The 24,712-nt window shown below is 38.8% G+C and overlaps 1 protein-coding gene across 1 annotated transcript in view; it reads left to right on the forward strand.

Annotated features, from left to right (window-relative positions):
* The first annotated feature begins 405 nt into the window (after positions 1–405).
* Positions 406–24,712, forward strand: part of LOC142972528 (uncharacterized) — a 64,783-nt gene continuing 40,476 nt past the window's right edge. The window contains exons 1-7 of the mRNA XM_076113737.1: positions 406–871; positions 6,140–6,249; positions 9,878–10,095; positions 11,050–11,238; positions 12,565–12,708; positions 14,631–14,724; positions 18,339–18,503. Of these exons, the coding sequence (XP_075969852.1) occupies positions 702–871; positions 6,140–6,249; positions 9,878–10,095; positions 11,050–11,238; positions 12,565–12,708; positions 14,631–14,724; positions 18,339–18,503 (1,090 nt within the window). The 5' untranslated portion in view covers positions 406–701. The remainder of the gene's footprint in view (positions 872–6,139; positions 6,250–9,877; positions 10,096–11,049; positions 11,239–12,564; positions 12,709–14,630; positions 14,725–18,338; positions 18,504–24,712) is intronic.

The following is a 24,712-nucleotide window of genomic DNA, read 5'->3' on the forward strand; positions in this document are numbered from 1 at the left end:
AAATTCAATCGATTATGTATTGAATTAAATATACTCGATTACAATTGAAGTGATCACCCTGCCCTACCCCGATGTGTGGACGATGCAATGGTACCCGGTACCTGACTTAGCGAGCGGGCTAGGGTTACGTCAATCGAAATGTCAAAAAAAAAAATCAATGATAGACCGTTCCGAAACTATGTTTAAAATTTCTTTCACAGATGCGAATTTTGTTGGATAAAACTTAGCGACAAGGGGCTTGTAAATATTTTAACAAGATAAGGACATTTTAGTACAAAGTAAAGTCACCTTACAATTTTTTCCTAATAAAATAACTCACCGTTTAATTTATCCGGAAGGCTATGGTAGTTAAAATATCGCATGTTTCGAATAGTCGGGTGTGGGTTTTTTTCATAACAGCCAGTGGCAAATGGGATGTATGTGACAACAAGAACGGAGAAGTATGAGCGAGATGTGATTTTTATGTTTTGATTTTTAAATGAACTCAAGAATAATACGAATTTCAATTGCAGTGATATAAATAATGTGTTGTTGTGCTATGTTTTGGTGAAAAGTGCTTAATGTTAAGTAAATAGTTCTATTTCATAAGAGGACTTCGACTTTTGATCTAGTTTAGCTTGTAATCATTTACAAGTTTTTGTTGATCGATTATTTAAACGATATTAGTCAGTTATCTTTGTGATTCGATCGAACTTACGAAAATGGGTGAAAAGGAGGACTACTTAACGTCGTACAGAGTGTTTTTCGAGAATTTTGCCGCTACTGTTAATCCGGAAGACCAGTTGCCAGTTCACATAGCTGGATACACGATTACTGAGTCAGAATTAGCCGGCGAAGTTCTTTACTGGACCACGCAATATTTGAGTGAAAAGTGAGTATCATTAGAATTGTTATAACAATATGTAGGTAGAGTGATGTTTCTGATTATTTGATAAACCTCTTAGGAGCTGATAAGGCAATCATAACTGAAATTGCAGTGACAAATCAAGATAAGCACGTGAAAAATAATAAAGAAACCACTGCTTCACTGTTTAACACTTTGTTATGATGCAATAACTACTTTTCACACTATTTTAAAGCTGTAAGAGTAGTCTACTGTTTAATATATTGAATTCAAAGCTTAAAACAAACTTAGTAACAGGACAGTCTGTCTGTGAAATATAATAGGCATCCTATTGTGACCATGAATTCTCTAATATTTGTTATCATTGATCACATCTCATTACAGAAGTATCAAAGCTATTGTTCATCACGTTCAGAATGAGTGCAATTGTTATGAGTGAAAATCTCTCATATTTATACAAATAACCTGCTATTTCAACAACAGCTTTACTCTAGATGTAGCTTTGACTAGATTCTAATGTGATACCTGTTAGAAAAATATTGAATATGATGAAGTAATATGTTTTCATAATGATGAATGAAAACATGGGAAACATTACTTTTATTATAAGGATTTTTTTTCTCTTTATTCTCTTTGTAAATCTACCCACATATAAATACCAGTTGCTCCATGTAAAATACTAGTAGTACTCAGTTTCATCCCGTGAGACATGAAGCTGATACCACCATAGTTGGAAGAAAGCCTAGGCTGATGATGACTCCATAAAGTAACAAGAATTTAATGTTGATAGGTACAGAGATTCATGAAATACAGTTAGGTATAACCATTCTTTTAATTTAATTGAATTGATAATTAAAACAAAAGTGGCCTATAACAGTGTGAAGATTGATTTATGCAGATCCAGAAATAAACTGATAAACATTCTGATTTTGAGTTCACTGATACTCATTCACAGAATTTATGACATAATACATAACTTCAAAAAGTTAATAAAAATATTTGCTGCTTGTATTCTGTGTCACAGGGGTATAATTATCACCATAGTCTATACTAACAGTAGAGTGTTTGATTACTAATTGGTGCCTAGTGTAACATTACCATGTTCATGTTACACTCCAATGTAATAAATTAAAAAGTGGTGTTTAATCCTCAAAGCATATGTTTTCCTTATTCTATTAATACTCATTATCAAAATAGAATGTACATATATTCTAATAAATAAGCACTTAAAAAGTAACAATGAACTGTCAATAGGCCATTAACCTTAAAAGGTTTCCAAGGGCTTATACCACCTTTTACACTTGACACAAAGTAAACACTTGTACAGGTGTTTTAATTTATGTGTGTATGCCAGGTACTTATATCTTTTGTTTACTTAATAGAACGCCGAAAAAGTTGACAATAGCAGATGACTAATAAATAGGCTTATTGTGGCTTTAATTGCATATAATTATGGAGGTATGTTTAAAGTATATTCCTACTTGCGTAACTATTTAATGGTTGGCGGGACATACGGAGCGCGTTACTCATCCCGGCCGCAGCTTGTTCACAAACAAACCACAAGTGAGCGATGTACCTGCTAATGTTCCTTACCATTTAGTTACGCGGAAAACTACTCTGCCGATGTGTCATACTGTACGATTCGGAAGTTGTGCGCACTCATATAGAAAATGATAGGGTATTATCGTGGACGTGTACACCGTACATAGTAAGTACGCGTACAATAGACTTGTATGGGTAGACGATATGGCGTTTGGTCACGCACCGTTCGTACTTAGGGTTCGGCTCATTCACGTAATATACGCCTGAACTATAAAAATTGTAGTATTCAGAGAAATACATGTTCTAAGTCATAGATTTCGTATCTAAGTAACATTTTTCTTCGATTATTAGATCGGAAAGCGTTATTTGATTTCGACATTTTACTAAGTACGAGTTTATGTAATAGTCATGTGTTAATGTTCCCTCATCTAAACGTTAACCAGACTAGAAAGATACATATTACAAAGTTTGATATAGTTAGCGCATTTTGTAACAACGAAGTACATTTACGGTTTTTTAGTTTACTTATTAATCAAACAAAAAAATGATCGTTCTAGACATGCACACTCGCTTTTAGTTTGGTATGTATCTGGCTTGTGGCCTGTAAGTGCTTTGGGGTTCCCCAATTGAAATCGATACTAAATTGATTAAGCCCTTCGTTCGACTGACGCCTTGTCGTATAGTAAACAAACTCGTAAGTAATGTGCTAGACGCTCCATTTAACCCAACTTGTGCCGTAACGCGGCGTAAATTGTATGTTACGGTGCCGCTGACTGTTATGTCTTGCATAATATCAAACTGAGTCAATACATAGTATGATAGACATTCGACAACTACGAAATCCTTTTGTTGAACCCAATATTTCAGTTCTGTATAAGGTTCTAGTCTGTTTAATTCACTAATCACATTACTAGTTTCTGCTTTTACCTACCTAATTAAGAAATATATTGAGAATCTTAATATGTATAAAAATGTGGTGCAACTTTATACCCGTAACCAGTAAGAGCATGCAAAAAGTTGTAACCGGTTCTTGTTTTAGGTTTATTTGCACATAATGTTTAAAATATATGTCCGAGTTGCTGAGAGTAAACAAGTCTATTTAATGCAACGTTAAACTCGTGAGAAAAAACTGTCTGAATGCTAACTCAATCCAGTGTCAGCGTTATTATAAAGGTATTATGATTAGGCTTAGAATGAAACCTTAAACTCGTGAGACGTAGTATAATAACAATTTCACTGACACCTTTTCCACTAACTATCATAATACAAGTTAGTTATAAACCTAGGTAGTTACAGGTACAATGATCGGGCCAATATGTCTAGCACGTAACTATCTTAAAATAGATTTGCGAAACTTGGCAATCCACTTGGGCTCTGAGGTCATCAAATGCGAGTCATCTGTGATTGCATCCTCCATTCTGTTTAGTTTCAATGCGATTTGAGGGACTTTCTCTCGACACAGTTGCTTATTGTCATGGAATGAATATAATTTCTCTAGGGCCTGTGGGTTGAGGTCGTAGGATTGGTACCCTCGATGCATAAATTGGCGCGCGAGACCGCGTGGGTTGATGCGGATGCTCGTGATAGTAACACGAACCCGTGTCAACGCTCTGTGCGCAATGTTTACTGTGCAAATATTCACTGTTTAATTGCCTAAAGGAATTTCTCGAACCGTGTTTCCTGAAAAAAAAAACGTGTTTTAATATACAAATTATTTGCAATGAATGAGCTTTAATCTTCCGAAAACCACTACTTCCATAATATACATTAAACCACTCCTCTGGTTTCCTTTTTTGAACGATTGACATTAAGCTATTTCTATCCGTGAAGACGATGAGCCATTTTGTATATTTATACAAGGTCTTTTTAAAATAAATTATAATATTATGAGCGAGCTGACACGGATCTATTAAGCATAGCTTTAGCGAGCGCCAAACTTGTAATATCCTACTGAATAAACATGACGATAGTCTGGATAGATTATATTCAAAATATTGTGTCAACTCGGAGAGAATGTATGTTACATGCATTCGTTTTAAGAACAGGGTCACCGAACTCTTTACGTATTGTACGGACAGACGTACACGTCCGCATTTTATTTTATAAAGCTCCAACTGCTTTTAAAACCGAGGGAAACTAACACATGTTCCTGCAGTGTGAATGGCCCCGTAGTTTATTTACTCACTGTTTTCATTGATCCGATATTTTACTATGCGCTGGAGAACGCTGTCTCTTAAGAACTACAACTTGTCATGTTGTATTCTATCGGGTATTGACCGTCTTCAAAACAATATTTTATCTTATCACCTAGGTACCTACGATGTTTAATTGAAAATTTGTTCATGTACGTATTGCTATGCTATCTTATTCACCTGTTTTGTAAATATTGATTTAGTTAGTCGAGATAAAATACGTGGGCGGTGACTGTACTATATCTTTGAAGGCTGGGCTTTCGATGAATAATATGGAACTCGTATCAGAAACTAATATGAATGTACTGCACTACAATCTGATTAATCAAAAAGTATTGGAAGAATTAACTCTATGATTATCATGAAATTATAAGGAAGACTTTATGTTAGCGATTACAACTGTAAACTAAGCAAAGTACATAGTAAAAACAGAAGCGATTACACATGAAGTACTAGTAAAAACAAAGATATACTTTAGATATCGGTGCATAGGTAGAATCACTCAAATATGTAGCTCCTTATGTGACATTGGTGACCTGCAGCATAAATAAATAAAAGAGTGATGTACTCGTTGAATATAAAGAAATGGCCAGGGGACAAGGCGACGTAGACGCAAAAATGTTCTCAGATATAAGTTACGATTTGTTAATGGACAAAGGTTGTGTCTTCAAAGATATAGTTTTAAATCTACAGAAATTTCTGTACGTTTTCTCTAGTTTGGCCATTCTCATAGTGTCTTTAATTATAATCTCGATACTCGTCTGTAGAGGGATACAATTATATTGTGGCTAGGCTCGGTAAAATGCTATAGCGATACCGTTTACATAAAACGAAAAGCAAAAAGCGTAAAAAGATATAAAAATGCGTCAAACGCCGCTATTTACCTTTCACATCTTAGCTAAACAGTATATTTATGTAGGCTGCACGCAAATAAAAAGTATAATGAATACGTTTTTTTTGTCATTAAAATAGAAACTGCTTTTCATTAATTTGATACCTTTTAATCTAATTAAATAGTTGTGAAATTCAAAGACTACTCTCCTATTTGTCGTCTTTACAGAGTACTTTCTGTAAAATGTTTGAGTCTCTACATAAAGAAAACTTAATCGTATCTATGTGTTTTTTATAAGTTCTAAGTTTTGCTTGTGGTTCTTATTACATGAAATAAAACTAGATTTTTGTAATAACTTCTTTATTATCATTTTAAGTCATATAGTAAAGTGAACAGACATCTTAGTAAAGTATTTTATAAAACATACTGACGCGCGCGCATCATCGGTGTTCAACTGAAACAATTCATTCCATTCATTCACATAATTGATTTCAATTTTATTGACGTCACTATTGCTTTATGTAGTCTACTTTTTGCATTATTTGTTCACGCACAATCATTATCAAATCTCTTTCATGTTTTGAGTCCTGAATAGTCTGGTTTTGAATTATCGCTATCACGAGAATATAACGTGCAATATCGTGCCAAGTCTATGCTCTATTTTACTGTATAATTTTAGGAATGTTGTTTGTGTAATATTGAATAATTTTTGTTGTTATTTGCTTCCAGACAATGTCCGCTGACACTGATGACTCCGCTACGGCGGATCATACTTGACGAGGTGCGAGTAGCATCGAAAAAGACACCCAACGAATTTGGGTACAAATCTGACGAATCAGGTAGGTTATCATTCTAATTTTCAATAAAGCTGCGATAACATTTCACCTAAATTATGTTGTTTACACCAAGGACCTTATTTAACGACTGCTTATCATGCTAATATTCCTTTCATATAGCAACCTATAGTTAACGCCATTTAAGGCCATTTCCAATGAAAATGACATGGGTAGACCTTTTTTTTTTTCTTGGTTAATGCATGAAATTGCATCCCCAGCGCCCGGGGGAGCGCTGGGGTATGTGGGGCTCTCCGAACCAGAAGGGCTAGGCCTACCCACTAAACCACCAAGGTGTTGCCTCCTCCTCGCCGCATAGTGCCGAGGCCACGGGAACGCCTTTAGGCACACATCCGCGACCCCGACGCGGCCGTCCACAATGTGGACTCCTCCACAGTGTGGGACGACACCCCAACACACGGGTGCCGTCCCCCCACTATGCCCCCTTGTGCAATGGCCGGAAAACTCCCCCGAGTTCGCCAGCCAGGGGGCCTTCGGAAGCCGGGACAGGCCACGCGCAGATGCGCAGCATGTCCCGGCCGCCGGCGGCGAAAAGGTGTGTAGGCCGCCGCAACCTTCCCTCCGACCAACGAGCCCGAGAGAGAGATCCCAACGCTCCCGGGCCCTACGGTCCCACCACCAGCCGCCATGGGTTAAGAGCCGGGTCCGACCGCCCGACCCCCGGCTCCCCACGGCAGCCCCACCGTTGCCGCATCTCACGGTGCGGCCCCGCCCAGTCGCGGAGATAGGATACATCCCTTCCTCCGCGACCAGCCCCTCCAAAACCGGCCAGACTGAGTCCACTCAGCCCAGCCGGCCGGCCGCTTTTCGTCCCCCGGGCTACAACGGTACCACCCAGACGGGGAAGCGGCCTCTCCTCCATCAGCCGCCATGGGTTAAGAGCCGGGTCCGACCGCCCGACCCCCGGCTCCCCACGGCAGCCCCACCGTTGCCGCATCTCGCGGTACGGCCCCGCCCAGTCGCGGAGGATGGGATACATCCCTTCCTCCGCGACTAGCCTCTCCAAAACCGGCCAGGCTGAGTCCACTCAGCCCAGCCGGCCGGCCGCTTTTGGTCCCCCGGGCTACAACGGTACCACCCAGACGGGGAAGCGGCCTCTCCTCCATCAGCCGCCATGGGTTAAGAGCCGGGTCCGACCGCCCGACCCCCGGCTCCCCACGGCAGCCCCACCGTTGCCGCATCTCGCGGTACGGCCCCGCCCAGTCGCGGAGGATGGGATACATCCCTTCCTCCGCGACTAGCCTCTCCAAAACCGGCCAGACTGAGTCCACTCAGCCCAGCCGGCCGGCCGCTTTGGTCCCCCGGGCTACAACGGTACCACCCAGACGGGGAAGCGGCCTCTCCTCCATCAGCCGCCATGGGTTAAGAGCCGGGTCCGACCGCCCGACCCCCGGCTCCCCACGGCAGCCCCACCGTTGCCGCATCTCGCGGTACGGCCCCGCCCAGTCGCGGAGGATAGGGTTGAGCTACCTCCCTTCCTCCGCGACTAGCCTCTCCTAAACCGGCCAGGCTTACGTCGCCTAGGCCCAGCCGGCCGGCCGCTTTGGTCCCCCGGGCTACAGCGGTACCACCCAGACGGGGAAGCGGCCTCTCCACTGGGTCCCTCTTGGTTCACCGCAACCGAATCCGCGGACTCAAGGTTGCGGCTACTAGGCCCCCCCACCACAGCAAGGTGGAGACCCGTCGGGGGGGGACATGGGTAGACCTGGCAATACATACAGGGGTCTAAGTTTACATCGTGTGTCCTTTTTTTTTTTTTTTTTTTTTTTTTTTTTTTTTCTCGACAGACATTTACGAGAAACTATCTTGCCGCATCATCAATGTCCGGGTGATTTGAAGCAATAAACGTAATTGTATTGATTGTTCAGCGAAAACATTTGGCACAAGACTCTTATTTGTACTTACGTAACCTTTTGCGGGTGGACATCTGATCCGCTATGCCGTTTATGTGCGTAACGTTGTCATTGTTTAGGACGATCACACAAAGGCTTTGATATGATATCACACAATCTCATCATGTTTATTTTGTTACATCAGCGCTGCATACATGGAGCAGGACTCGGCTAGGCAGTAAAACGCACCGCGCTCTAAAAATATAATCTAATCGATATTCGTTCGATTAATTTTGAATGTACTTCAAGACATGACGTCTAGGTTTAGACGGCGCCGCGTTGTGGCGCGCTCTTAAAGAAATGGGGTTACATGAATGAGAAGGAAAATGAAGGCGGAAAACTGGCGAGATGTGAACGTTATCTGTAGCATTGTTTATGTAGATGTAGCCTGTTTCATTCGGCATTGTTGTACTATTTTAATTACGGCCATTTGTAAGGCACGCCCAGTACTTCTACAGTTGAAAAGGCACTTCAGCGGAATATTAATAGCAGTGCAATGGCTGCGTTTTAGAACTGCATTAGTATGCAGTGTCGCCGGTTTATTCGTCATCGTTATCGGTTAAACGACTATTACGAATGACTGAATAAACCCTGACACAGTATGATTGAACTCTCCTATACAATTAAGTGTTTATTTACTTACAAGTAAATGCATGCGTACTCGCATGAACGTCATTCATATAAGATTGATTACATAAGTAGGTACAACTTAATGGGTGTGATACGCCGACGCAACGCTGGAAAGTAATCGTGTTCAGTGTAGGCAGGTACCTTTCTGTACTTTGAAGTACAACTGGTAGAGATTATTTCGCTATTAAATTTATCGAAGTACAAAACATATTTGGTTTGGTTTTAGATTGGCAGCGTTAATATAAAAACCCTATCTTTGAGTCATCCGTTTTAGTTACCTGTACAGGAAACTCTAAATGTATAATTATGCTTATCGTTAGGAAAAGTATGATAAAAATTCCCTTTGTTAATCGTTGACTCATCAATAGATACAGAGATTTGATATATCGTAAATCAGACAGTATACAAGTACAAAAGTCCTATAGATAATGCAAACAAACATACGTAGGTGAGTTATATTAACGTGATATTTGTTTAGAAAGTCACGTGAAAGTGCCCGTGCGATGATCACCAATTTAAATTGAAGAGTGACACATTTATTCAAAGTGTTTATACACAATGTTATCGCAATTATTTGTTGCGGTATCCTTGTATTTAAATTTCCTTATGCACAGCTTTACAGGGTGTAAACATTGATCACTGCAATGTATCATCCATATAAGATGCAATTTGTATGATTTCTATGATACTAGCTGATTAAATTACAGTCCATGCAGAAAAAACTGTTTCACAGTCAGTAGTTTCAGTCAGTATTTTGAAACATAAGAATGTATTTTTTGCTTGACATTATCTTCTTAACTTTCGTCTTTTAATCAAAACTATTTTACAAATAATAAACCGATGGTCTCTGCTTACTTCTATTGGTAAAGGGTGTCATGTATGTACGTATGAAAACCGATGATTACTTAACGAGGTTTATTTACACTACGAGGCTCAGTAGATATGATTGTAGACCGTCTTGGACTTTTCGCACTTGGGGCTTCTTGTTATGGCTGACCGTAAATAAAAGTCTAGGGGTTCGGTCCGAGACACGTGCCTAAAACCTTGCCTATTGTGTCTAGTCTTCTAACGTCCGTTTCATCATGTTCCAGTGTACATAGCCCTCCGGCTAATGCAAGCGGTGACGGCTCGCGTGAACGATGTGTGCCTCCGGTATTTGGACAACTCTCGGCTGGACACACTGCCGCCCCCGCCACCCCTCGCTCAAAGAGACCTCAAGACTGTCTCCTGTGCCACAAAGAACTCCCGCCGAGTCATGGAAGATAGACATGTGGAGATCGGAAACTTGGAAGCGCTGTTCGGTATTGAGGTGAGTTTCAACTAATCAATACTGTCTTATCCATATTCAATTCCTCGTTAAGTCTTGTGTAATCTATGTTCCTTAGGGAAAAGATGGGTTCGTCTACTTCTAATTGGGGTCATTATAAGATTGATTCGAATATTGGCTCTTGCACAGCGCGATTGCTGTAAGATTCTTTACCAACCAAATGTTTATAAACTCGTACTTCCTTAAATCTCTTACAATAATTGTTCTAATTAAACCCATCATCGCTTTACTTTAATGGATGGCTTGAATAGAGTTCAAAACTCAGTAGTGATGTTAATCTGGTGACGTAATCACTCGTAATGAATTGGAAACTTCCTGCGGGATCGGAAAATATGATCAGAAGCAAATTTTACGTATTTGGTACTGTTCATAGAATAGTTTTTTTTCACTGAACTCAAGTTGTTCCCCCAATAGCTTGAAGTCAAGTGGTATAGGGATAGACGTGCGTTTAAAAATGTACGTAGGTGAGCGTTAGGCCGTGTCCTTGAGAATCCTTTAGTGGGCTGCTTCGGCGCCACGATTAATGTTTGTTTAATGGTGTCGGTAAACCACAAGGTCAGTATAGGAGGTACATTGTACAGGCTTTAGAAACTTTTTGTTTTGCTCTATCTTTTATCTTTCATTAGCCCACGTACAGTTTGCTATTGGACATTATATTTTTGAGTTCACGTATTGCTAGCTTACTTTGACGCTAACGTTGATGTACAATTAATTGTAGCCATGTAGAAAAAAAAGCTCTCCTCTGTTTCTTATTGTATCAAATAGAGCTTTAAAACACATGTAACGAAGTATACAAAATGTTGAAACAGGCTCTTGTTCCCCAATCTATCGTTACCAACCATAGCTTTAAGATATTTTTTGTAATACCATAAATATATGTCAATAATGGATGTTTTTTTTTCCATTTCTAATAGTTTTTATTTATTTTAATTCCAGACAACGGAGCCCACAAGTTTCTACGCGGTGTACGACGGGCACGCGGGCTCGGCGGCGGCCACGTACTGCGCGGCGCACCTGCACCAGTACTTGGTGGAGAGCCCGCACTTCACCACCGACCTGCGCCGAGCCATGAGGGACGCCTACCTCAGGACCGACGCCGAGTTCATTAGCAAGAGTAATCAGGAGGTATGACGTCATTTGTAGGCAAGAGATTGCTCTGGATAGTATGAAAGACACGATTGATGAAGCGCTATAAGCGAATAAAGCGATTAAGCGCGTTTCTGAGTACATTTAGGATAGTTTATCTATTCAAAAGTGTTTTTTATATGAGTTTAACCGCTATTTAAAAAAAATACCGCTAAATGATTCTCAGAAGCCGGGGGTAAGAGTTAAATCAGTTATAGGTAGAGCCCTGAGCGGGTAGTCCGGAGCAGATTATATCAGTATAAAAAAAAACAAAATATCATCCAATAGGTTTCTTAATTCATGTAGATCTTTTAGTTGCTATAGAAATGGGCGGATGGACTGTTTAGGTTTAGTGTGAATTGAGTATATAAATAAATTCGGTAAGTATTGTAGCAACAACTTAAACGGTAATTTAGTAAACCAGCAAAAACTATTGCTTCACCACTGCTCGCAGTATTTGTCAATGATCAGGAGTTTTCCTTGGTGGTCTTGTGTAAAGATTGAACTTTGTCTTTCGCAATAGGACAGACGAATTACTGAAACGGTGCCTTGTGTATTTACATATATGCGATAATTTTATTCCGACGCTAATATTTTTGATAGTTATAGTATACCCTAAAGAGTAGCACTCAGCTGCTGTCTGCAACGTAACTTAGAAGGTGGATATTATTGTGCTGGTTTGAAAAATACACAATATAATAATATTATCTTCAATCTATGCTCATTACTCGCAACTATAGCATCCAGTAGCAACATCGTCTCATAGTATTTATTTAATCGTCATGCTAGTACTAGATATTATTATAATGATATTTTAATTTACATAAGTGATATTTGTACTTTATCTCAGTCACGTATTATTGCGTATAGGTAGTATTATGATAATATATTACCGTAGATGAGTAATGTAAATACTTGTATTTATCATCGTGTAACTTAGAGTACTTTCCTATCAGTAAGTATACAGTTGGAGTCATGGCTAACAATAAAACCTTTGTAGATAGAGTAAATGCATATTTACTAAGATGCTAATAGCATATACTCCAGAATTCATTGATAACTTGATCGTAACAGCATATCGATCATTATAATATGTAGGTCTGTACCTAGAGCTTCACCTTACTTATATTGAGACCGTTGGCAGACGCGTCAGAGCGTCTCGTTAAAATTTACACCTCATCCTAGGTTTTTGTGTTTAGATTTTATAGCTGAAATACAGCAGACAATAGTGACTTACTGTCTGTGTAATCCTATTTTGACAAGTGTGTTATAATATTGTAGTAGTTTATTGTAAATGAATGTAAATCTGTTTGTTTCGTGGTGCAGCGAGCATGCGGCGGGAGTACCGCGGTGACGGTGGCGGTGCGCGGGCGGCGCCTGCTGGCGGCGTGGGCCGGCGACTCGCTGGCGCTGCTCGCCAAGCGCATGCGCCTCATGCAGCTCGTGCGCCCGCACAAGCCCGGCAGACAGGTACACCACTTTACTTCTAACCAAAATAATATATTTTCGTCTTATATTTTATTTCCCTATGATATGCCAATCTTTGAAGTGAGTGACATGCATACGTGTACGTACAATACGAATGCGCTGTTTCACCACAGACAGACTTAACCCTTTGACGCGTTCGTCGGCAAATGTCGACAAAAATATAACGTCGTGAGCGCTTTCTGATTTGTCGAGTATAGCCGACCGTGGCGGTCAAAAAGTTAAATTGACTAATAAGTCTGATATATGAATAATCTATTTTGATAGAACCGCAGCCCGTAGCAGCATGAGCATTACGCATAAGCGGAGCTTGTCATAAACCGGTTGTCAAACAATTTTGTAAACCATACTATAAGAAGCCATTTGTCGACGCTGTTACATGCTTGTCATACTACGTAAATACATATAAATAGAGTACAATACGTTTTTTGCATCGACGACCTAGTCACCGAGTTTCTTATTGCACATGATTTCTTATTCTATGATTGTATTTATGTACTCTTGACGTCAAGCCACGGTCATACATTTTGCACATGAGACACGCTTATTTTCACAATGTGATGATTAGTATAAAATAAAAAAACTTTTATCGTCTCAGTTGCGAAAATAATTCGTGAAATCACATTGCCTACTGGTTGTGCAAACAATGAGTACAATATTATTATGTATCCAGCCATCAACAAACCTAAAACGATCTATTAAGATTAAATTAGAATTTAATTTGTTACTGAAATAATTAGCTTTTTGAATGAACTAATTAAGCCTGTCTCACCAACTCTGGTTAAGCATCGACTTGCTTAAATGTGGAATCTTGAAACATTTTTTCATACATTGGTTGTCTTTTACTATATATTCGTAAACTTATCTATTTATGTATGTATTTAGATGTTTGTAAGTATATGCGTTGTCTGGTTACTATCGTACAAGCATTGCTTAGTTCAGAACCAGATGATCGTGTGTGATATCTCCAAAAATGTTTATTAAATGAAAAACTAGAATTCAAAAAGCGCTATTTACAGTTTCTAAGATTATGCAAATAATATTTCAGTTGTAAGCAAGAATAGAGCATTCGTTTTTCTGACATTAGCTTGTTAAGGACACTGTTACACATTTGCATTTATGCAAGACGTAAATATGGTCCATGGTTATAATTTCGTTTAATTATTACTAAACTGTTGACATTTATCATACAAAACCCGGCTCATAAGTTACGTAAATATATAACACAAGGTTATATCAATAATATCATAGTAGAAACTGCACCTGCAACTGCAATGATTCATAAGAAACAATTATAATTTTGTTTTATTGTTTAATCGCCCTACTTTGTTTTATAATTGTGACAATCACTTTGTTTTATTAAGAAACTGGTATTAGAACCTTGCGGGCTATTGACTGCAACCACTTTAGTTGTAACTGTAAATCCATCGGATTTATGTAGGCACTTATGTTTATCGGCTAATATACTCGTAGAAGGATTTAAGTGCGTTTGGATCCCAACTAAAAGTAAATTAAATATTTAATAGCTACTGCCTTATAGGGCCTCTCGTCTTTAGTATTGCTCACCAATCTTTCACTTCATTATGAACGATTATAGTGAGAATATGAGTAGAAGAAATCTTCATTTAAAAATTACTTAAATGCTTGATAAAACTAAGGAAACTGAGAACTTTGTGTTTGCGACTTTTTGGAAAGGACAAAAAAGGCGGTTATCTTTGATAAATAATTAATTACGGGTAGCTTTAAGATCGACTATATAAAATTAAAAATAATAAGAATACAACATACAAATCAGATTAATTTCCCAAACTGAAAGCTTCATGTGATATCAGCAAAGTCTCTCTCTCTGTCGTTTTCAGAGAAGATTCCGTATTTTACAGAATATAATAGTATGGTATAATTTTCAGGACGAACGCGACAGAATAGAGTCATCTGGCGGTACAGTCATGTACTGGGGAACTTGGCGGGTTAACGGACAACTAGCTGTATCTAGAGCTATCGGTAAGTACTTGTTTTTATATCAATCATCTTAAAATATGAAGGTTCTCTTTAAGTTTGGTTCGATTTATTCTCTTTTTATTTCATTTTTTTTCCATTATATGTACGTTCACGCTATATTATTTTGGTTTAGACACAATGAAAGACAAATCATTATTTGTCTCAACAAGTTTTCACGTCCTCGTGTAAAACGGCATTTTATTTAAAAAAGTCGTTGCTGTGGATAAAATGAAAAATCATATTACAAAATCGGTTTTTATAACTTAACATATCGGAAAACCGTTTAGTGCCGGCAGCTTAAATAAACGTTCATATCGATTGCTATTATCCGACATTGTAAATTGTATATAATGTATCTTTTTCCGTGGTTATACGTTGTTACGTTGACGACGTTTTCACGAGAGCGCGCCGCGTTCGGTCAGTATTTAACTTTTATGGGGCACATAAAGTTTTACGCGGCCGCCCGTGTTTGCAACGTGCTCTTTACCGTATGAGCCAATGTTATACCCCGTTGATGCTACTATCCCATGTTTATTCTGAGCCACAATTTATTAAGGGTCTTATTTTTGGCTGTAAATCTTTGTTTTGTATATCTTTAGGGTCATTTACAATGTGCCTCAATTAAATGTTATAATTTTCAATAAAAAAAGTATTTAATGTAAATACTAATAACGCATACAGCTTCCATTTAAGTTTGTTTTATCTAACGTACTTCTAACACTTTTCTTCTTCTAACAGAAGAAATCAAACTCTAGAGAGCAGGTTAGTATGTCTTCAATAAGTAAACTTTCTAATACAATTCAATTACGCGAATTTCCCTTTCTTTTCTTAGTAAATTACTATTTGGTAAAAGATCTTAGCGACAAAACACAATTGCGCCAAACACAGATATTATCTATTGCTACTAATAGGTATATTGATTGATTTTAAATTGAATCAGAAAATGTAACAAACGCACCTATTGTTAGTTAAAGCAAATTTTGCGTCTCTTATATCTGTGCCTATAGTAAAAAAGGGTATAAAGTCTGATTTTGTCGAAAACATGTTAAGTATACCAAAATGTTCAGAAAACATTTGCTCTATCGATTGGCGATAACAGATATTGTTTATCTTTAAAAATAAGAGTTAGCAATGTGCGAAAGACTAACACTAAAATATTGCTAAAGTAGGATATAAGTGCACTCTAATTTCTTAACTAATTATCGACAAAATCGGACTCCTTTTTTCACTAGAGGCACATATAATAGCAACTTATAATACACATTTATAATATCGGCTAGGTGCTCATATTTTTCTCATGGCCGCCCCTGCAGGCGTGAACACAGATCGTCGAAAGTTAATAGGTCGTTTTATTGTTATCGGGCGGGCGCGGGCCCATTCCTGAGTTGTTCAGGCGGGCTGCGGCGTGTGCCGATCATTAAGCCGTTACTCGAGCCCTGCTGCGACGACGAGAGGTATAACTCGTTAAAACAACTACCTATTATGATGCTGCCCAAATCATTTTAGCTGGTGTTAATGTACATGTGGAATATGGTGTTAGAAATCTGCGGTGGTTCCTTTTTTACGATTTGGGATTGAGGTTTACTTAAAGCTTTTTTTTTTTGGAATTCAATCGCGATAAGTCAACGGTTTTGATCGACTGGTATGAAAGCTCCACGTGACCACGTCTATAAAGTACAGGAAAACTTTACACTGTACTTGTTCAATAAGAACGTGTAGTTATATTGAGTGCTGATTTACATTAGGTACTTAATTTCTAAATAAAACCCGCAGATCGGCAATAAAAACGACAGTGGACAGATTGATATTCCAGCTCACCCACCCCATATATTCCCTGAGTCACACTTCACCATGTGTGAGTCGCGTGTATTTTTAGCAGTGGCCGCACCGCACACGTACTTGTTGCGAGACCTTCATAAACAAATTGAGTTATAAATCATTAGAATGATAACAATGTCAACAAGCGCGTCATTAGAATATAATACAAGCCGACAGTGCGCGCATACTGAGTTCAAATACAGGGAAACAATAGGACGAGTGCATCACTTAACGTTGGTACGGAGTATTGTGTGGGCGCCGCGGTGTCGCCGCGAGCCACCCTCGCGTGCTCGCCCTCGGTTACAACCCCATGCACAACACTATGTCTACGTATAAATGTATCGATCACCTTCCACACTGCGCGCTAGTGATGCACTCCATTTAACTCGAAACGCTTTCGATGTTGCCTGTCCCTCAAGTTGCACTACACAATGGGTTAGACTAATTTGTACTGTGATTTGAAGGAATAATGCAATCAATTAGTTTCCTCGAAACGTTATTATTTATTTCAATTGTTGGTAAGCGCATTATAAGGAAGTATGGGTGTTGTTCCTGTTAGGATTACCACATATTGTTTTCAAGGAACAATACTAAACATTTTTATATTAGCATTGACAATACAATAAAGGATTTTAGGCATACCTTACCCAGAATGTTTTAAATGTCAAAATAGTCTCCCCTCGATAAATATGTTGTCATCCCTAAAAAGGACAGTATGGGGCGACGACGGCATAGTAACATAATAATGTTGACATTTTCTTCACAGCTCGGCTCGAGGCCCGTGTCCCCACGTATCGAGACCAAAATTCATCGATTTCGCGTTCCGTGGGAGATTAAGCCCCGAAACGTTTACTTTAAGCCCCTCCCGATGGAGATGCTAAAGCTATCCTCAGATTTTCATGCAAGATTAGTTTGGTACGGATTGCGGATTGTATCCAATATTGTAGACAGATTCGTATTTCGTATTGTAAATGAGTATATAGATTGTATATTAGAATATATCGAAAAGGCAACCCCATTTCAAAAAGAGAGATTTGAGTTACTGCTCATTTTCTGTTAGTCGAGTGTGCTTTTCAAGTTTATAATAAGTTTTCATTATTTCTTAGGTTTTCATTATTAATGCTCCGGCTGATGCAATTATGGTCCTCGGTAAAAAGTTGTTACCTATGAAGCTTCCATTTCACTTGATATTAGTCGTAAAAGTATATTAGCGAATACCTAATGTAATTAGTAGTTTTAGTCATATACATTTAGCAGAGTGTTAGCTCTACTACCGTAATAAAGTTAATACAGAAATACAATAGCTAGAACTGTTGTTAGGCACATTTACATACTTACATCAACTGTAAATGAAAAATATGCTAGCAAGTAGTTGAAATTTTAATTGACGAATATTTTAGCGAACCGGACGTTACGTTGAGCGCCTCTAAATGATATAACTCTTGCGAAGTGCTACAACAAGACCGTATTATGTTAGTAGCCAATTTTACTCAAGTACATCTGTCTTAAAAGGACAGATTTAATCAAAGAAGTTAATGAAATTAAATTGATTTAGGCCCATTATGATTGATAAATCTCCCAATACGGTAATTAAAACCAGTGTGAAGAACTCGTAAGCATCTGTATTCTACTTTTTCTTCAAGTATTGGACCATTTTCTTTTGGCTTTACAACTCACTGACACTCTAGCTAACAACCATATCAAAGAAGATGTTAACCAGTACATATCTGAAAATGTAAAAAATCGGCAGTAGCCTTTATCAATCTCAGTTAAAAGTAATATTTGCATGTATTGTCCAGGTGACGCACAATACAAGCCATATGTGACGGCGCGGCCTGAGATCGCGACCGTGGAGTTGGACGGCGACGAGGACTTCGTGGTGGTCGCCTGCGACGGCCTGTGGGACTTCGTCAGTGAAGATGACGTCGCGCTCGCCGTCTACAGACAACTTGCCGCTGATCCTGGTGAGTACATCAACAAACAAAACTGCATCTCTAATAAAAATATGCCATGTCAAATAAAACTGAAAATGTTCAGGTGCAATAAGCACTGCTTGCTAACATGAAGCAACGATGTTTATTAATTTGTACAGAAACAAGATTTACTTGTTTCTTTCTTGACCTAAAAAAATGTTTTAACAATTAACAAATTAACCCCAAACAATTTGGCAAGTGCTGCGTATGTACGACGCAAACCGGTCCTTTTACGTTTGTGCAATGTTGCTATCTATCAATCGTTCCGTGTCGACCTTGAGTCTCGCAATTCTTACACAATAACTACATGACTCACCGCGGCTCACTAGACAGGATAAAGTGACAATTACCCGTCAAAACAACGACCTGCAACGTTCTAATGATTTACCATTACCAATACCAAGGCACTCGTTCAATTCGTTTCGGCTATTTGCAGAATTGGCTGTATTAACATAACAACAAGTCTATTGTTGTTCATAATCACTTAATTAGTCGTATTGATATTCCATTTTTGTCTCGTAATGACAACATGTTCTGCTAACAAAGCGATTTGGCGTACGGCATCGTTTGGCACGGATCAAGTGTGATTATCTTGTCATAAAGGGTCACATGATTATGGCGCGACGTATATTTGTCGGGAAACCCGAGTGCCCTCGTTCAAACATTCACCGAGACCTGTGACACACATTGTCCCCCGTTCGTTCCCGCTCGCTCGATAAAGCTGGAATCGCGGAGGGTCTAGGTACGAGTATTATGGTTAGAACAATAACTTTGACGCCCTCAAATCTTTGTGAAGTGTCTTTAATGGAACGCGACGCTCAAGGCGATAAGAGCTTTCGTGTTTTTCAAAAGATTTTTCCTCTTTGTTTGTAAATATTAAAGTTCGTATTGTGCCAGTGTTGGGAGAAATGGGGTTGAGTGCGACTTTTTTTATTAATTGTAGCAGAAGGGTAGTCGAGTTTTGTTGCATTTAACAGCCGAAATTATACAAAGCAGTTCCCATCGCTTATTTAGGTCATAGAAATAATCTCGCGAAATAATGTCACCATTTTGAAAAATAGTTGATCGAAATATCTTAATTGAGTGTGACGTTTGTATGAGTAATACGATGCGTTAATAATGTTTTACAATGCTATAATCCGACTTGTCGACGCTTTCATTGTCATTGTACATTAAAAGGGAGAGACCCTTACCCACTAACTGGCGGGTTCTATTGGTTTTGTGACCCGCTAATAACTTAATTAATCTAATATTCTGCTCAAAAGATATTTCATTGGCTTCGGTACAAAACGATAAATCTTCTTAGTTTGATTTTGGTAGTGACAACAGTTCAGACGACAACGATATTTCACTGTCACAAAATGAAACTTGTGAAAGTGCTTAAACAAGTGAAGTAACGTTTTGTCACTTTTGAAGATGCTTATGAGCTTACTGGGCTTTGTTTCCAAAAACGACTTGAGTAGTTGTTAAATTGTGAAGATAAATATCAAAAGTGTGGACGGTGCGGTGTAGCGCTATTGAATCGAAATGCAAACACCTGTAGTCGTAATGCCGGTACTTAGGAACGCGCACAGGTTTCTTTGTTTGAATAGGTCTTGCGAAAAAACCGACCGAACAATAAGAATGTATTTTATGTTCCGTAACGAGATTGCTGCGGTGCCTAGATTTCAGTCGGGCTGCGGTCAGGCCGCGCCGCCACAGCCCCACAATATTGTGTCGTAATTGCGTCGGAAGTGGGGAAGTGGAGAAATTGGATACTTTGTTTTGCCCCCTGTTGCAGCCCTGCGCCGTCGCGCCTCGCGACTGACCGCCCTCCCCCACGCACCGATACGAAGCCTTTCTAATTATTACTTTTCTCAATATCATGTAAATACACTAGTATTTCACTACTACTTTCAAATTACAACAGAACAGAAAAGCGAACAGGAAATAGCTCAATATAATGTGCAATCTATTCTCTCCGTGATTAACTTTCCAGGTAAAGAAATCGATGCTCTAATTTTACCTTTCTAAGCTTCTGTTCTTATTTATACTCGCTCGTAATTTGTGAAATCCTTTCGTGTCCTTTCAGTTTTACGCTTCGATGAGCACTGGGCCCGTCTCATTGGATTAAGCGATTTGAATGTTTAAACTGTCGCGAGTGTTGTGTTCAAACAGGGGTGGCCACTCGTCACTAATACGCCCGGGAGCCATGTTGGATTAAGTCCCCTAAAATTAACGTCATTAAAATTTAGTCCTTATTGTAAAATACTAAGACGTATTATTGACCTTTACATGCACCCAGGCTTTCTGTATCACCGGTCAGGTTCTCTCGACACTTTCTCCACTTGCTGTATTACTACTACGCGCATGAAATCTAATAGCAGATGTTATTCAAAGAATTTATATTGACAATACATATTAACGTTATTGCATGAACAGATTACTTATATTCCACTTAGAGTAGAGTGTTTACTTTATGCAGTGATGGCGTTAAAATGTTGTTTAAATATGTATTTGCAAATGGGCGGGGTGTCACTGTCATATAAATTGGGTACAATTACTGACTCTGACTAGTGTCGTCTCCGCTGATCGTTTGATAACATTGTGTTTTGATAGAGACATAAACGATTGATTCGCTGCGCGGAGGTACACGCACGAGCGCGCATGTATGCATGTGCCACTATTAACTGAATCACTAAACTAACCACATACATTTTTTTATTTACATAATTAGTTTTAACACGAATGAGATGAATTTCTAAATTGGCAATGGGTGACAGCACAAGATAATTTCACAGTTTCCCACGTTAATTGGTGACAAATTCTTAACGTAGTAGCTACGCCTCTAGCAGAGTTTGAATCTCATACCTGCTGTCTCATTTTAAATTAAATTTCGTAGCAAAAATGTTGGAACGACATTAGTAGAATATTTTCTAAATGAGATGTTTACTGTAGTAAATCAGAGCTGCGTAGACGCAGCGTGTTTAGTGTTTAGTGTGACTGTTGTTGGCAGTGTGATACAAACATGCGTTGGCCTTGACACTGTTGGGTGTCTTCGCGTTATCTGCCAACTTTCATTCATTGCTTATCTTGTTAACAATATGATACATGCGTTATTCATATGACACTTGCTACAACTCTACTGTACCTTACATTATACATAGTTTAGGGATGGAATAGAGATTTCAGATACACTAATAAATTGCTTGTTTCCACTGACGTATACACTGTACCAAAACAAGCTCTTAAATATGTTATTTGAAGTATGCTCAATAAATATTTCCCTCGCGTTATAAATTTTCTTTCCACCGAAACGTGTTAAAGTACTCTTTCCCGTCTTGTCGCCTTCAATTTCACATTCGAGGTCGTTAATGTGTCACTTTCAAGTACGTACATAGCGTCAAAACAATGTAATGTCGTTAAGACTATTACAGGAACTGTCGGCCTAAATGCAGTTAATAGAGATAATTGTCCTCTTAGACAATTACTCGTGACACTGCTGACTATAAAATTGTTTGGAATTACCAAAAGTAACAAATAATAGCAGCGTTTAGAGAATGTGTACTGAATATTTAGTGTGATGAACAATCCGTAAACTATTGCAGACTCATTAGCATACTTCTATTCGTTATTAGTCCCTACAATTTGTAGTACAATTAGTCATTTAATATCGTCTAATAGATCTATACAAATTTTGTCACTGAATATGTTTTTAAACAAAGCGGATGTCAATGATGAACCCCAACATCATAATTTTGATTTTAATCATATCACTTATTCTATAATAAGTAGAAAGGCCCTTTAATTTCTTAATTAAGTCCACTAATAATGCTTTCTTAGAGTGTTGTCGAAAGTGTATATGATTTGTTCCCTACGAAAGTAGTGGTAGAGGTAGTTTCGCTCCACATGACATGTCGGACGGTGCGCGAGCGCAGTGCGCGGGCGGCTCTCGATGAATTTGCATTGTAAACATGGTGACCGGCGCGCATGCCTCGCTTGACTAATGCCCGGCCTCATCATCACGCCTACCACCAGCTTATTTTTAGTACTTCAAGCTAAAAATAGACAAACACTTATGGACCTGAGTGGGTTTAACTATACTGTTTGCATCTTGCGTATTTCTCGGACAATGGCTGGTAAATTGAACAGCGTCATGAAACTGAATATATGAATAGTCACCACTGAAATAGATCTTCAGTGACTAAGAATTCTTCGATCGGCTTTATATGTATCATGACGAAATTCCGGGAAACTTTTAATACTCAAGCAGTTGAGTATGTAGAGATTTCTTAGAATGTTTGTATGTAGCCATTTAGTTCTAATTAGGCATAATAATATGTATGTTAGGTACGGACTCTATGTATCTATTATTGTCCCTATTTAGAACTAATTTGCTTTATCTCCCAAAGCAATGTAATTTTAATGTTAAAGGGCAAAGTTATCTTAATAAAATATATTAATTGTTTACCCGTGACTGTACAAAATTATTTTGAGCAATTTTTTAATAATTCAGTGCACTTGCCACAATATTGTCGAAGGGATGCTTTATCTGTAATGATTATGTATTTCGCAGTCGAGTGGTCTGACTGCAGCGCGAGGGGTGCGCTGGCTCGTCGCAATAAAAGTGCAGAGTTTGTGTAGAAGGGCGGCACTCGTTACGGCGCGGTGGCGCGATGCCGCCCGCCTCCGTGCTTTGACGTCGCTACATTTATTGCACAACCCCTGTCCCTTTACCCACAAAACTCACTACACTGTCGATCTTAGAATTACAAATGTATTTAGAATATATTAAGGACTCTTGGGAACCTAGAGTATTCCGTTTGAAATTTAGCGAGAGCCAGACTGTTAAAATCTCCCCGTTTTCGTATGTTGTTCTTGCTCTACTTATATTACAATTCGTTAATTGAATGTGACCGAGACAAGAAGTGTTCTTTTGTTCATTTATTTTCATTTCACAGTAATACTATTTATGCGATATTTTCTTAGTATATTTGGGTAATAAGTACGATTTTATATGATTAATCACTTATCGTTATCTTAAATTAGGTAATTTCAACTTCAATTAAAACATTTATTTCTTATGAAAGGAACCAAGGCCAGACTTCCGCAATTTGTCTCTTTTTGTCGTTACAACCGGTCCCCTTTGGAGGGCTGATAAAGAACACCGTAATCCTTTCAATCGAATAACGGGGGATTACAGAAGCGCAATTTATGCGGGCCTATGTGAAATGTGAACGCGTTTGTAAGCGTACCAAAACGTATTCATGATTTCAAAAATGTATAATCATCGCGTACATAGCCGACGATGACGTTGTATGGAAACATTGCACATTTTAATTTTACTTCGTCGTAAATTGTTTGTTGGATCGCAGCCAAATCCGCGGCGTGTTACGCAGTTCCGGGAGCACGTGGGTGACGTGGGTGGGCGCACTAGGCTAGCGCCCGCTCTCTCGTATCACTAACGATATCAGTGACAACAAGATTGCACATTATGATACGCGTATGTGATCATAATAGTCAATTTTATACTACGAGCTACGAGCCAGCCGTTGACCTATGTCGTAATGTATATTATCATCGTCTGTAAATTCCGCCAGAGATAATAATTATACGAGATGAACGCACAATACTAATAATAAATAAGCTATAACTGTCATGTTCTGAATTATGCCGTACTATTTTATATACATGCGAACTTTCACAAAGAATTTGCTCATGAATAATTCCGAGGTGTAGCCATATTGTCGAGAGATTTTTGTATGAAAATATTTGCTGTACAATAGTGGTATCGCATACATTCGTCCCGGTCCATGGCGGGTCCCTACATAAATTATGTAATGTGGAATTGCGGATCAGATAGGGCCGGGGCCGCGACCTGTCCACTTCGCTTATACGAACGTTTTATCCGCACGAGCGTCCCGTCCACGACGAAGGTGTGTCAGATCGTTTGTCCCTAATGCTAGTATTCGTTTGCACATTATTTACGACTATCTTATTTACGTGGTTCTAAAAATTCTGCAGGTGATACTCTAAGTACACGATGTCAAAGACTATAATAATATTATAGTGTATATTGTCTCATCTCATCGATTAAAGTCGGACCATAAATAGTCGGTACTAAATAAGGAGTTCTACCATAAACTGCGACAATAAATGTCGTTGGAGACATGGGATTGAAGACGGCACTAAGTTGTTGCAATGCTGGATTCAGCTGCCCA

Source organism: Anticarsia gemmatalis, chromosome 4, assembly GCF_050436995.1.
Source record: "Anticarsia gemmatalis isolate Benzon Research Colony breed Stoneville strain chromosome 4, ilAntGemm2 primary, whole genome shotgun sequence".
Classification (NCBI taxonomy): Eukaryota; Metazoa; Arthropoda; class Insecta; order Lepidoptera; family Erebidae; genus Anticarsia; species Anticarsia gemmatalis.